At 41.7% G+C, this 13,308-nt stretch overlaps 1 protein-coding gene across 1 annotated transcript; it reads right to left on the bottom strand.

The window, feature by feature from the left end:
* Positions 1 to 9,994: 9,994 nt before the first annotated feature.
* On the bottom strand, positions 9,995 to 12,951 carry MEE62 (Leucine-rich repeat protein kinase family protein). Its single transcript, XM_086584286.1, has 2 exons — positions 11,454 to 12,951; positions 9,995 to 10,794 (listed from the first exon to the last, which is right to left on the bottom strand). Exons 1-2 carry the CDS (start codon positions 12,823 to 12,825, stop codon positions 10,166 to 10,168), a joined length of 2,001 nt encoding a protein of 666 aa, XP_086440412.1. The 5' UTR covers positions 12,826 to 12,951; the 3' UTR covers positions 9,995 to 10,165.
* Between the last annotated feature and the right edge of the window lie 357 nt (positions 12,952 to 13,308).

The raw sequence follows: 13,308 nt of genomic DNA, 5'->3' as shown, positions 1-13,308 counted from the left end.
CATATAACTATTGATCAATATATTCCATTGACAACCCTTTTTCATTTGGATTCCTAATCTCCGTTAGCTGGACATTAGATATGATGGTCTTTTGTCAGTTGTATGTACTGTAGGTGAAGAGCTCTCTTCCTCCTGCCTTTAACATTTGCATAATTTTTTCCCAAGTTAGGTTTGCCCCCCATTGCACTCGCTTTGGACAGCTGTGAAGCTGGTCAGGGTTGCCCCTTGTTTGATTCGGACTCATAGTCCGCTAAAGGCTCGTCCCCCCCGCGTTGCTTTGGACAGCTGTGAAGCTGGACAGGGTTGCCCCCAGTTTGATTCGGACTCACAGTCCGCGCAGGGCTTATCCTCCTCGCTCTCTTCCAACGGCTGTGGAGCCTGATAGGGGCAGCTCAGTTTGCCCCCGGTTGGATTCGATTCGGACTCGAGTCCGCGAAGGGCTCGTCCCCATTTGTCTTTGAATGGTCATGAAGCTGATAGGGCGGCTTCGGTTTACCCCCTTTGATTCGGACTCCGAGTCCGCGAAAGGGCTCGTCCCCCTCAAAATGGCTGAGAGCCCGATAGGGGCAACTTCGGTTTGCCCCGGTTTGATTCGGACTCTCAGTCCACGAAGGGCTCGTCCCCCATTGTCTTTGAATGGCTGAAGCTGATAGAAGCGGCTTCAGTTTGATTTTGATTCGGACTCCACGGTCCAGCGAAGGGCTCGTCCCCTGTCTTTGAAGCGGTGTGAAGCTGATAGGGCGGCTCATTTTGCCCCCGTTTGATTCGGACTCCACGGTCCAGCGAAGCTCGGCGTCCCCCGGTTTGTCTTTGAATGGGCGAGAAGCTTTGATAGAGGCAGCTCGGTTTGCCCCAGTTTGATTCGGACTCTCAGTCCACGAAGGGCTCGTCCCCGCTGCCTCTTTGAATGGCTGTGAAGCTTAGGGCGGCGGCTTTGTTTACCATTTGATTCGGACTCCACAGTCCAGCGAAGGGCTCGTCCCCCCATTGCTCTTTGAACGGTATGAAGCTGATAGGGGCAGCTCATTTTGCCCCCAGTTTGATTCGGACTCACAGTCCGCGAAGGGCTCATCCCCCCCGCTCTCTTCCAATGCCTTGGAGCCTGATAGGGGCAGCTCAGTTTGCCCCCAGTTAGGTTCGAATGTTGTCCGCGAAGGGATCACGACTTACGTAGTATCTGATCAATTTCTATGCAAGTTATTGAGCCAGGAATCCAAATTGTTTCCTTGACTTAGAATTCCTCACATAACATATATACATTCTGAAAAAAGATGCTTGTTTCAATGAAAGTTACACCTTTCCTCCTCATGGAATTTTTAGCATTCTTATATTCCATTGTTTTTCCATTACCCTGCGGGGTCTCTAATTTGTAAGTACCGAATTTCCCTTGGCTGTCCACGACATACGGTCCTTCGGTTGGGCCCCGGTTTGCCGTCATTCTCCTTTTTGTGGCTGGTGTAATCCTTCGCAGCACCATTTCCCCAAACCATGAATTCCAGCGGCTTCACTTTCGTTTGTCATCTTGTCATTTGTAACCTTCTATGATACTCCTCGAATCGTTATTCGAAATGTATCTCTTTTTCCTCCATTATATCCAACTCGGTAGCCAATATATTTTCATTAAGACCCTTTCCATTACCGTTCTTGTCGTTTTCTCTATCATTTCCACGGTATGACGAAATGCCATATGCCATTCGCGAATGGTGATTCCTTTGTCGAAGTCCAGCGGTGTAGTAATGATAAGCCCATAACACATGATTCAATTCATCCGCCCACGCTCCCTTTTCGGTCTTCCAATTTTCTCTTTAAATTGTCCATGATGATTTTGTTTGATGCCGGCGGCGGCGTTCCTTCCGGATTATATGGCGTCGAGAACTTCTGTTTCACCTTGTAGGCCTGTAGAAATTGACGTACTTTTCCTCCAGTAAATTGTGTTCCATTATCTGCAATGATTGTATGGGGTAAACCGAATCTGCATATAATGTTCTCCCAGAGGAACTTCTTCACATTTTCCTCTTTGACTTGCTGGAGCGCCACTCCCTCTACCCACTTGGTGAAATAATCAGTGGCGGCCAACATAAATCTTCTCTTGCCCGGCGCCGTGAACAGCGGCCCCCATATATCGAGTGCCCACATGGCGAACGACCCGCGGACTAAACACATTATGGAGTGGCTCTGCTGTAGGAATGGATTAGTTGGGCAAATCTCGGCATTTATCACAAGTTGTTGCATACTCAATCCTTTTTCATATGAGGCCAAAATATCCTGCGATATCAATCTATGGATTCGTGGTTCGACCGGTGAGTGACTTCATAATCACCTTCATGTACCGGCCAAAACTTCTTGCACTGCGGTGGCCCTATGCATCTCGGTGGGGGCGGTGAAAACTCTTTTTGTACAACTCCCCATCTAACAAAACATATCTTTGGCTAACTAACTCCCATCCGGCGTCTCTTTCCTTCGTTTTTCTATCTCTGCCCCCATAAGAAAAGTTTTAATGGGCGTCATCCATCCTACCTCTTTTTCAACGGTGAAACACCCACTCTCAGTTTCAGATGTACTTGGTTTGTTTAATACTCTTATTTCAATAGAACGACCCTCTGTTCCCGGTAGTACCGCGGCCACAAATGCTAAAGCGTCAGCATGTCTGTTCTCACCACGGCTGAAATGAGCAAATTGAATCTTTTTGAACTTACTGGCTTTTTGTCGGAGAACCTCTAAATATCGTGCCATCCTTGGACAACGCGCCACAAATCCCCCATTCATCTGACAAATAACCAAATTGGAGTCCGAGAACACAGATAACTCGCTTACTCCCAGATCCTGTGCCATATTCAAACCTGCTATCACTGCTTCATATTCGGACTCATTATTAGAAGCCGCAAACCCTAGTTTCATTGATAACTCCAACTTTGTGTTGTCTGGAGTCACCAACACCACGCCAATCCATTTCCGTTAATGCGTAGGCGATCCGTCCCGCGAATAATCTCCAACCATTGCGTGTATCCCATGGGTCCAAGGGATCACGACCAGATTCTTCTTCCTGATCCATAACCATTTCTTCTCCCCAAGTGGGATCCTCGGCTGGAAATTCCGCTAGGAACTCCGCCATGGCTTGCGCTTTTTCCGCTGTTCTAACTTGATATTTGATTTCGTAACAACTAAGCATCACCGCCCATTTCAGCATTCTCCCTGACTTTTCTGCTTTCAACGCTTGCTTGAGAGGCAAATTTGTTATCACTACCACAGAGTGTGCATCGAAATAGGGTTTCAGTTTCAATGCGGAGAACATCAACGCTAAAGCATACTTCTCAATTCTACTGTATCGCGACTCGGCGGCTAGCATGGTTTTACTCTGAAAATAAACCGGTTTCTCTGTTTTGTCTACAAGACGAACCAGAACTGAACTTATCGCGTACTCTGATACCCCCAAATATAGATACAATATCTCTCCTTCCTCTGGCCGTGATAGTAAAGGGGCTTTCCCTAAATAAATCTTTAATTCTTGGAAGGCTTCCTCACACTCGGTGGTCCATCGAAAATCCGGCGTTTTTCTCAGCAAGCGATACAACGGTCTGCACTTGTCCGAGGATTTGGATATAAATCTGTTCAATGCCGCGACTCTACCTGCTAACCGTTGCACTTCCTTTACATTCTGAGGGGACGGCATCTCCACTAGGGATCTAATCTGCTCAGGATTGGCCTCAATTCCACGATATGTGACTATATAACCCAAGAACTTCCCCGATGATACCCGAATGTGCATTTCTCTCGGGTTCGCCGACTATGCTTCCAGCGGTATGTGAAAAGTTTCACGGAGACCCTTCAAATGCTCTTCTTCCGACATGCTTTTCTCAACCATATCATCAATGTATATTTCCATACCTTTTGAATCTTGTCTTGAACATTTTTTTCCCAACCCATTTGAAATGTAGCCCCCGCGATCTTCAAACCAAAAAGGCATTCTTGTATAACAATACGTTACCTCCTTCTACCACGAAGGTAGTCTTTTCTTGATCGGGGCCAAACATCGCGACCTGGTTATATCCCATGGAAGCATCCATGAAAGAGAATAACTTGAAACCAGCTGTTCTATCTACTAACTCATCCACCCGCGGCATAGGATAACAGTCTTTAGGACACTCTTTATTTACGTCTGTAAAGTCCACACACATTCGAACCTTGCCGTCTTTTTTGGAACCGCGACCACGTTGACATGACCACTCACATCCTACGCTCCTGATTATACCCGCATCCCTAAGGCGTATAACTTCTTCACGAATCCCTTCCGCGTATTTGGGTCTTACGCTTCTCATTTTCTGTCTTATAGGCTTCGCACCCTCCTTCATGTGCAAGTGATGGCAAGCGAACTCTGGATCTATTCCTGTTATATCTTCAATCGCCCAAGCAAATATGTCAACGTTCTCTGCTAATAATTGTGTCAGTTTGAATTTCCACTCTTCTGGCAAGTCCGACCCTACTGAAGTAAATTTTTCTTCCTCCCCCACCCCCAGGTTCACGATCTCAATCTCGTCCAGAGTTTTTGGCCTCTGATGAGATTCGCATCCTTCAGTGAGTACGGCTTCCTGTAATTGCTACGCTTCTCCCTTGTCATTCTTCTGCTTGTCACTTTCTATTCCACGGACCATGCCTTTTACCGTTACTTGATGTATATTACGAGCGCGACACGGTCCCCTTTATTTCATTACACCCCTTTCGGGAAGCGGATGACGATAATAGGTCGGCCGGAATAGCTTTCATTTCGTGAATCCATCTTCTTCCCGAATGGCATTATCTTTGGGACCCCGTATCTACCACCATAAATCGGTGAATGAATACCGTCGTCCCCCAGCCCGATTACGACAGCGTTATTTCCCCTATAGGCTTTGTCATACTTCCATTGAAGCCGTTACAAATTAGTCCGAGAAACCCCAACCAACCCATCCTTATCTATATTCATCTCTTCCATTGCCCCTATGAACAACATGTCTCTTGAACTTCCGCGATCTATCAACACTTTCGCTTCACTAGGTAATTACCCATTGCTATGGTAATCACCAACGATCTTCTTCATCGGGCGAAATCACTGATTCCAAGTCTTTGAGATTGAAAGTTATGTTTCCCCATCGCAATCGCGGTTCTGAAAACTAGCCGCGTCATGCTTGTTACTTCATTAACCTTTGTTTATAAGCTCGGTCCCTTCTCATCTTTGTCGGTGGGCATTCCTCCCGAGTGTCTCTCCACTTTGTAAATGACATTTATTGTACCCAAAATCCTAAATTCTTTCCACCAACCATTTCAAAGCATAACATTAGTTAGTGGCGTGGTTCCTAATCGATGATAGGCACAAAATGGTTTTCCTCAATCTCTCCGGGTGTGTTCAGCGGTCCTTCATAATTTGCAGCCCCTTTGATGAGGGGCAAGATTTCCTCTAATGGCCTATTCAGAGGTGTTTGTTCTATCTCACCGCATGCGGCTTTTCTTCCGCGAATATCCCTCCCGTTTTGATCTCCGGATCTGGCTGGTCCCCTCTCCCCCTCCTTTGGATCCCCTTCTCTCTCTTCTCTCTTTACCCCCTATCCCTTCGTCGTCTCTATCCACACCTTTGACCGCTTCCCCGATCTTTTCTGTTCCCTCGCATTTCTTTGCATTATATCTTCGTACCGAATATACTTTTCTACCTTTGGGTACAGAGCATGCAGAGTGGTAATTTCGATTTTGGACACGCTGATTCGTGCACCCTAGTCCCTTGTTTCAAGCCGTGCTGAAATGCAATGACCGCGGTATGCTCTTCCAGATTCTCTACCCTCAGGGTCTCTTCTTTGAACCTGCACAGAAACTCCCTTAACGACTCCGCTGACCTCTGTTTGATGTTAAACAGAGCCGCGATATCCACTACTCTCCGTTTCTGGTGGATGAAATGGTCCACGAAAGCTCGCTCTAGTTCTTCAAATCTACTGATGCTCCGCGAAGATAGGCGGTAATACCAATCGGGCCCCCTTGGCTTTTGCGGGGGAACATCATGCGTAGCGACCCGTCATACTTATTTTCCTGCCACAGTGGCATCTGTTGTCTAAAATGATGCAAATGATCAGTTGGGTCACCTTTCCCATCATACCTTTCGAACCTTGGCTGACTGAATCTCTTAGGTACCTCTGAATTCCAGACCGAATCCGCCAGTGGATTCTTGTTGAGGTTAGCAACCTCCTTTTGAGCGGCACTTTGGTTCATTTTTTCTACCGTACGGTTAGCTTCTCTATCTTTCTCGATCATGGCTTACCCACTTCCACCGATGCCCTCTACCGCAGATCTGCTCCCTAGACTGGTATACCTCATTCTCCCTTCCATCTCAAATCCCTATCTTCCATGTCATCTTGTGCGGTGTCTCTTTCCTTTCTCAATTAAATGGATTCTCGTTTCTTAACGACTATTTCTTCTTGCATAAGTCCGGTGGCGTCGCCGCCACATCGGATATGTCTTCCTCTCTACTCACCTCTCTTTCTTCCCCACTTCTTCCTCTACTACCTCTCGAACAACTTCTTTCCTAGGTCTTCCTACCCCTTTTTGTTATGGTGGCCATTTTATTTCATTTGGTCCCCACAGGGCGGGCCAAAATGTATAGACTGTGATTACAACCTCCAATCTTACACGTATCGACCTCCTTGATTACTCTCTCTGATCTTTTTTTCTTTTTTCTCTCTTCTTCTCCTTCCTCACTCTCTTTATATCCTCTTTCTTTCCACGTACGCGGCCGTTACTATTCTCCCACTTCTCCACGCTTTCGCAATTCGGTTCCAGAGGTTGGGATACCGCGGATCCGATCCTATGCACCCTGTCTTCTAACGCTATACCGCATCCGTCCCTTTATCACCACTAACCTCCTAGGTCATGTATACGTCCTATACAAAGATGTTTTCTCTCTCCTGTATTTTTCTCGTGTATTACGGTATCTCACCTAAACCCAAAAATCCACTATACACGTTTTTGCTGGTTTCACAATCTATCAGGTTTATACCCTACTCACCCAATTTATAAAATGGACCAGACCAAACACTAAGAGAACTAGTATACATGGCCTTATTCCTTCTACACGTTGGGCAATTCATACTGCCAAACAGGGCCTAAAGTAGTTAGATTAGATAGGAGGCTGCTTCTAGTACCTACTTTAGGTTTGATTAAGCGGGATACGTGCTTGATGAGGTGCGCTTGGAGGCCTATCTAGTAGGGTTGCAACAACACTTTATCACAGTACAATACTCAGTTGTTGTTGTTGTTGTTTTTTTTTTCGTTTTTTTTTTTTTTTTTTTTTAAACTGTATTTCTCCCCTCCCTTTTTCCCATATTCAAAACAATTCTTAGCTCCATTAGCAAAAAAACAAAAAAAGGTTAAGAATACGTGTATTAAAAATTAATGTTTCGTAACAATCGATAAAACTAATTAAAATCGTTCATTTGCTTCACATCCGCTAATGCAATTTCCATAACCCTCCTCACGTTGAAAACCAGGATCTATTTCTCCCCAATTACTTATACACCAATCATGGCAACATTTAGACAAGGTCTCAGTGCGAAGACAATAGATTATATCTTGCTGATCTTGTGGATAAGTAGAAGGCTTTGCATTTGGTGTTGGTGCTGATGTTGCTACTGTTATAGACACCACTGAGAACAGTACTATAGACATCAACAATCTTGCGACGACAACTTTCTCACTGGCCATTGTTAGTCGATCAACTGAGGACTGAGGGTGAATGATAAGTGAAGGAATGCATTTTCTTACTTGGACATTGCTCTTATAAATACGCCAAGAAAACCACACAATTAGAAACATCTTATTGATGTATATTAAAAAACTAAAAATAAATTATTATATAACATTTCAGATACATAATTTATTGCATCAAAAAAATAATTAAATTACGTAAATCAGGTGGAGTTTACATAAAGTGATAAAACTAGTCTGTGTGTGTGCATAATCTCAGGGCCGGCCCTGACTTGAGATATAGTGAACCATTGAAGATTATAAAGATATATAGTGAGCCATAGGACTTAGCCTTATGAAAGGATTGCACACGCGGGTTAAGTGGTTGAGCCACAAGCGCGCTCGAGGCCAATTTACAATAGCTTAAAAATGAAACTACATCATTATTGGTCATTCATGCATACAATACATGTAAGATGTAAGTGACTTTATTGGTGATATCATAAAGGATTTCTACTAACAGGTCACCTCTGTCGGAGGCTCGGAGCACCAATTGAATAGACTATAGCATGCAATTCCATCATAGTATCACACATACGCAGACAAAAAATCGACAAGTCACCCTCACTGCAAACTGTTCCATTACTCGGAAAAACAAACTTTTCTTCACTTCTCTCTCCAGCGTTTTCTAAAAGTACATCATCAAGTCTTCCACTACTCTCTCGTCCTTTCCAACGAACATTACAATTTCTAACTATCATCTTTCAGTCTTCACAGACTCGTGAGTCTTTTTGGATTCTTCAATCCATCTCATACACATACATGACTCATGTTCAGTTCTGCTGTCTTTAGGCGTCTGGCGTCCAAAAAACGGGTACAAGTGCAGCGACATGTTTGGTTCTTATACGCTAAGTACTCATTTGGGCCCCAATTACATAGAATGGGCGAGGCTAAGTTCTTGTATGAGTTGCACACTTGCACTGGATTTGCTAATGGCCCATTAAGTAATCATGCTAAAGACAAAGGCATTGACTTGAATTCTTGATAAGAACCTTTGATGTAGCCTGTAGCCCTGTAGGTGCTAAAAGGACCACATCAAATTGGTTCATACTTGATTGCCAAGATTAATCAATTAAGATAGAGCTTAATAAAATTGATTTTCCAAGGAAACTGAACTGAATGAAAAGAGAAGAACTGAGAGTTCCCATGAAAATTAGGTTCTCTACCTCTGGTAAACTTTAGCTCCAAATCCATTTTGTGCATATTTTCCATCAGTTTCTGTTTTCAAGATTTTCTTTTATGAAAATTCCTACACAGTTATATTCGAGGTCACATTAATCATAGAAATGAACTTGAAACCCACTGGAAGTTCGAGGGTAAAAGTCACAGTACTCATGTTAAAAGTCGACTTTGATCCTTAAAATTTGATTGTTAAAGTAACCAAAGTAAATAGAAAATCATCAGAAAATAAAGCAACCAACCAAAGCTCATCTAGTTCTTTTTCTTTTGTTCTAATACGATCTGATCCGTGCATAAGATGAAGGGTCATAATAGGGATAGGAGGGACACTTTTTCATTGTAGGCTTGTGGTCTTGTGGGGCATCATGTCATGTAGTCTTGATCAGCACCTTATGCTTTGTCCTTTCCCCTATCTTTTGAAGATTCAAAGAAGTTTTGAAGGCAACCAAAGCATAAAGATGGAAGTGGGGGCCGGGTTGATCATATGATCCTTTCTCATAGAAGAGACAATGCAACCACCAACTTTTTGTTCAACTAATTTGCCAACCTTCACCTTCTGCGTCAGGAATTGTTGCTTGCTCCCCAAGTTACAATTGCAACGAGTCAAAGTTTAAGCTGCGCATTCCAGCAAAAAAAAAAGGGACTGCGCACATTTGATTAATTAATATTTGAAGCTTCATAACTCTGAGTGTAGTCCATATGGATGACGATATGATTTCAATATTTTGTTTTCACTTGTGTTTCTCTATGTTAATCTTTCAACTGTTAACTATAGTTGTAACAAAATATACTTGTTCTGTATGTGCTATGAAGTATGAACTTATGCCCTCAACTCAAGGGAATAATATATCAAAATTTAAGTTTACACCGTACACTTTTAGAGAATATGTACTCTCTGTTGTTGATTTGTTCTCAACTTCTCAAGCACACGAGTTCTACAAATTCAAGTGCGCGATGAAAATAAAATTGACTCATTGTACAGAATATACAAAAACTTGGGATTCCTGGACTACAAATATCTTTCTCTTTGTGTTTCATTATCAGAGGACTTTAATTTACGTACTGAAACATTTTTTCTCCATAAATTTAATCACAACTTTGAGTACAGATAACGAGAATTCTCTGTTCTACATATATAATATATTACAGCAGAAGATGACATATGGCACAAGAAAACAAAGCTTGAAGGTTTAAGCCCAAAACACTGACAAGACAATCAACTCAATTAAAACTCAATCCCTGGATTTATATCTTTGAGCAAACCCACAACTTGTTGCATGGTCGGTCTTTTTAAAGGCGATTCGGCTGTACACAGATATCCAACTCGCAAGCTCTCCACCATTTCACTCTGTGATTCATCACAGAGTTTCAATCTTGGGTCCAACGCTTTATCTCCTTGTCCTTCTTTCACCAATCGTCTGACCCAATCCACTATTTCATCCGAGCATTGTTTTCCTGTTAACAACTCTATCAATACTACACCAAAGCAGTACACATCCGCTTCAGTGCTGCCAATTACATCATCTTCATGAAGGCCAAAATCAGCAATTCGTGGCTCAAAATCCTCACTTAGTAGAACGTTTGATGGAACAAGGTGGTTGTGAATTATGGGCTTGGATCCTGCATGGTGCAGGTAAGCGAGTCCACGGGCAATTCCTACTAAAATCCTGTGGCGTGTTCGCCAACCTTTGGGGTCTAAGGAGGAATTGTGGGGCTCGTTGTATGCGCCATTAGGATCATCCCATGTATCAGAGCTCCAATCTTCCACATTGGGTTCACCGGTTGGGAGTTCATGGAGCCATCTATGCAAATCTCCGTTGGACATGAACTCATATAGCAGCAGTTTTTCTTTGCCTACAAATATTGTATGTGCATAAAAGTATGATTAAAAGTTTGCCTCAATACAAAATATTCAATGCAATTAAACTATTCTTGAGTTTCATACATAAACGTTTTAGGCCATTTTCATGACAGTAGGCCCTAGCTAAACATAAAAAAGAAAACGTTTTAGGCCATCTTCGCAGGTTTGGCTTCTTTTCCAATTACTCATGTTGACCCTAAATTCTAGTTATACATAATTTTCTCAGAAATGTGGGGCATCATATTGTCACAAGGCAAACTAAATAAAGTACCAAACACACTAACATTTGTTCCAAAATCAAAGGATCTACCCTAATCCTGAAAATTAGGTATAATTAGATCCGGACTAATTAACATTTTGTGTTTCTTTCTATACCAATTCAATGTTGAAATGTAGCTAAAAATCTAAAATACATATCCACTGGGTTGTGAACGTCTAGTTTTTTTTACCATATAGACACAATCAGGCTTAAATGCGCCTTCAACCCACTGACCAGAAAGAGGTCCAATCGGGTACGGCTAATTGAATCAGAGCTGACTTCCTACATGAAATCATTTAATACTGTACGACTGTGCCACTACCACAACTCAAAAACATTCAAAATCAGACATTCAGACCATGCATTAAAAAACCAACAAGCAAACTTACTTACCAGCAATGCAGTATCCAGAAAGAGGCAACAAGTTAGGATGCCTGATCCTTGAGATATCAACAAACATAGCAACAGCCTCATCATGTTCGACATCTTTAAACTTCTCCAACACTTTAATCACCACATGTAGTTCTCCAGGTAAAACAGCTCTATAAACGGGCCCACTTCTTCCTTCAGTTAACTGAGACTCTTTACCAAAATGCGACGTGGCAGCAATCAAATCCATGAATGTCAAATTCATCAATGGCTTCTCAAACATCAAAACTGGTGCACTTGATGGTTCTTTGATATCTGCTATCCATGTTCTTGATTCTGTTTCAAATGAATATGGTCCTGATTTTTCTATCTTAATTGGAAACTGACTTGGTTTTGATATCACCCACTTTTTTCTTTTCACCATCCTTCTTCTTCTATACACACAAAGAATAACCATGAAGAGCAAAAACAGAACACCACTAGAAATGGCTGAAATAAGAATTATAACTTTGTTGCTCAACTTGGGCTTCTTTGTTTTGTGGTTTTGGACAGTTGGTTTGTGTTGGATTTGGTGTTTAACAGGTGGATGATTAGAATGAGATGGAACAAGGATTTTTGGAATTTCTGAAGTGTTGAAATTTCCAGCTTGAATAAAAGCAGACTTACCAAACTTGTTAAACTTTTCTGAACTAACTTCTCCAGTGAAGTTATTCAAAGAAACATTTAAAAACTTGAGATTAGAAAGAGAAGGAATAGAACCATTCAGTTTGTTATCAGAAAGGTCTAAATACTCTAAAGACTGAAGACTAGAAATAGACTTTGCATTCCCAGAAATATTACAACTTGAAAGATTTAAGTACTCAATATTCTTCAAACTCTCAATCCCCAAAGGCAAATACTTCAAAACATTACGTGAAAGATCAAGAGTTTTAAGATTAGAAAACTTAGAAAGATGGACAGAGTTTGTGAACCTGTTACTTGACAAATTGAGCACTTGAATATAAGAAACCTCTGAACCAACATTTCCACCAAGTTGATTCATAGCTAGATTAACTTCAAGTAAACTTGGCATAGACCAAAAAGAACCAGGAATAGAGCCTTGTAGTGAGTTTGAAGAAAGATCAATTGTTTGTAACTCTGACAAGTTTTTGAGAAAAACCCAAGATATAAGACCAGTTAAATTTCTTGATGGAAGCTTTATTTGTGTAATAGCAGGATTTGGGCATGTTTTTTTTGTGGTGTTGAATGAAGAGAAGTTGAAATTTGAAACTGAGCTGAATGCTTTTGTGATAAGCTCTTGGTCTGTTGTGTTGCATGTAGCAGGTTCAGTGAAAGGTAAAAGAGACAGAGTGATGAGGAGAAGAAGTAGGAATTTGAAGATGAAGAAAAACTCCATTGATAAATGATTAACTCACCCACTTGAGGCCATGAAAATGGAGATTTTAGAGTGAAGACAGTTGAGTGTGGTAGTTAATGACGTTAAACTATGACGGAGTAGTTAACGGCAGTTGGACTTTTTGTCAATAAAAAGAAGAGAACATAGATTCTACATGGATGCTGACTTTGAGACTATGAATAGACATATAAGCAATTAAGCACCGCCACATGATGCGAAATTTATGAACAGTCTTAATTATGGAATTTTCTAAGGCCTTGAATTAAGTCATGAAGATTGACAATTCTATATATTCTATAATCTATATTAGAACGACAACTAAGATTCTTGTAATATTAAACTCAACCTAAACCCTATCCCACTTTACCTAAAAGCTAATATTACAATGTTTTTTTCTTATAGACTTGTAGTAATCAATTGATTTCTGTAATCATACAGTACTCGGGTTCTTCTTTTAAAACCACAGGTCATATTTTAACATAT

Source organism: Coptis chinensis, chromosome 9 (genome assembly GCF_015680905.1).
Source record: "Coptis chinensis isolate HL-2020 chromosome 9, ASM1568090v1, whole genome shotgun sequence".
Taxonomy (NCBI): domain Eukaryota; kingdom Viridiplantae; phylum Streptophyta; class Magnoliopsida; order Ranunculales; family Ranunculaceae; genus Coptis; species Coptis chinensis.
This window is presented reverse-complemented; position numbering and strand designations above follow the sequence as displayed.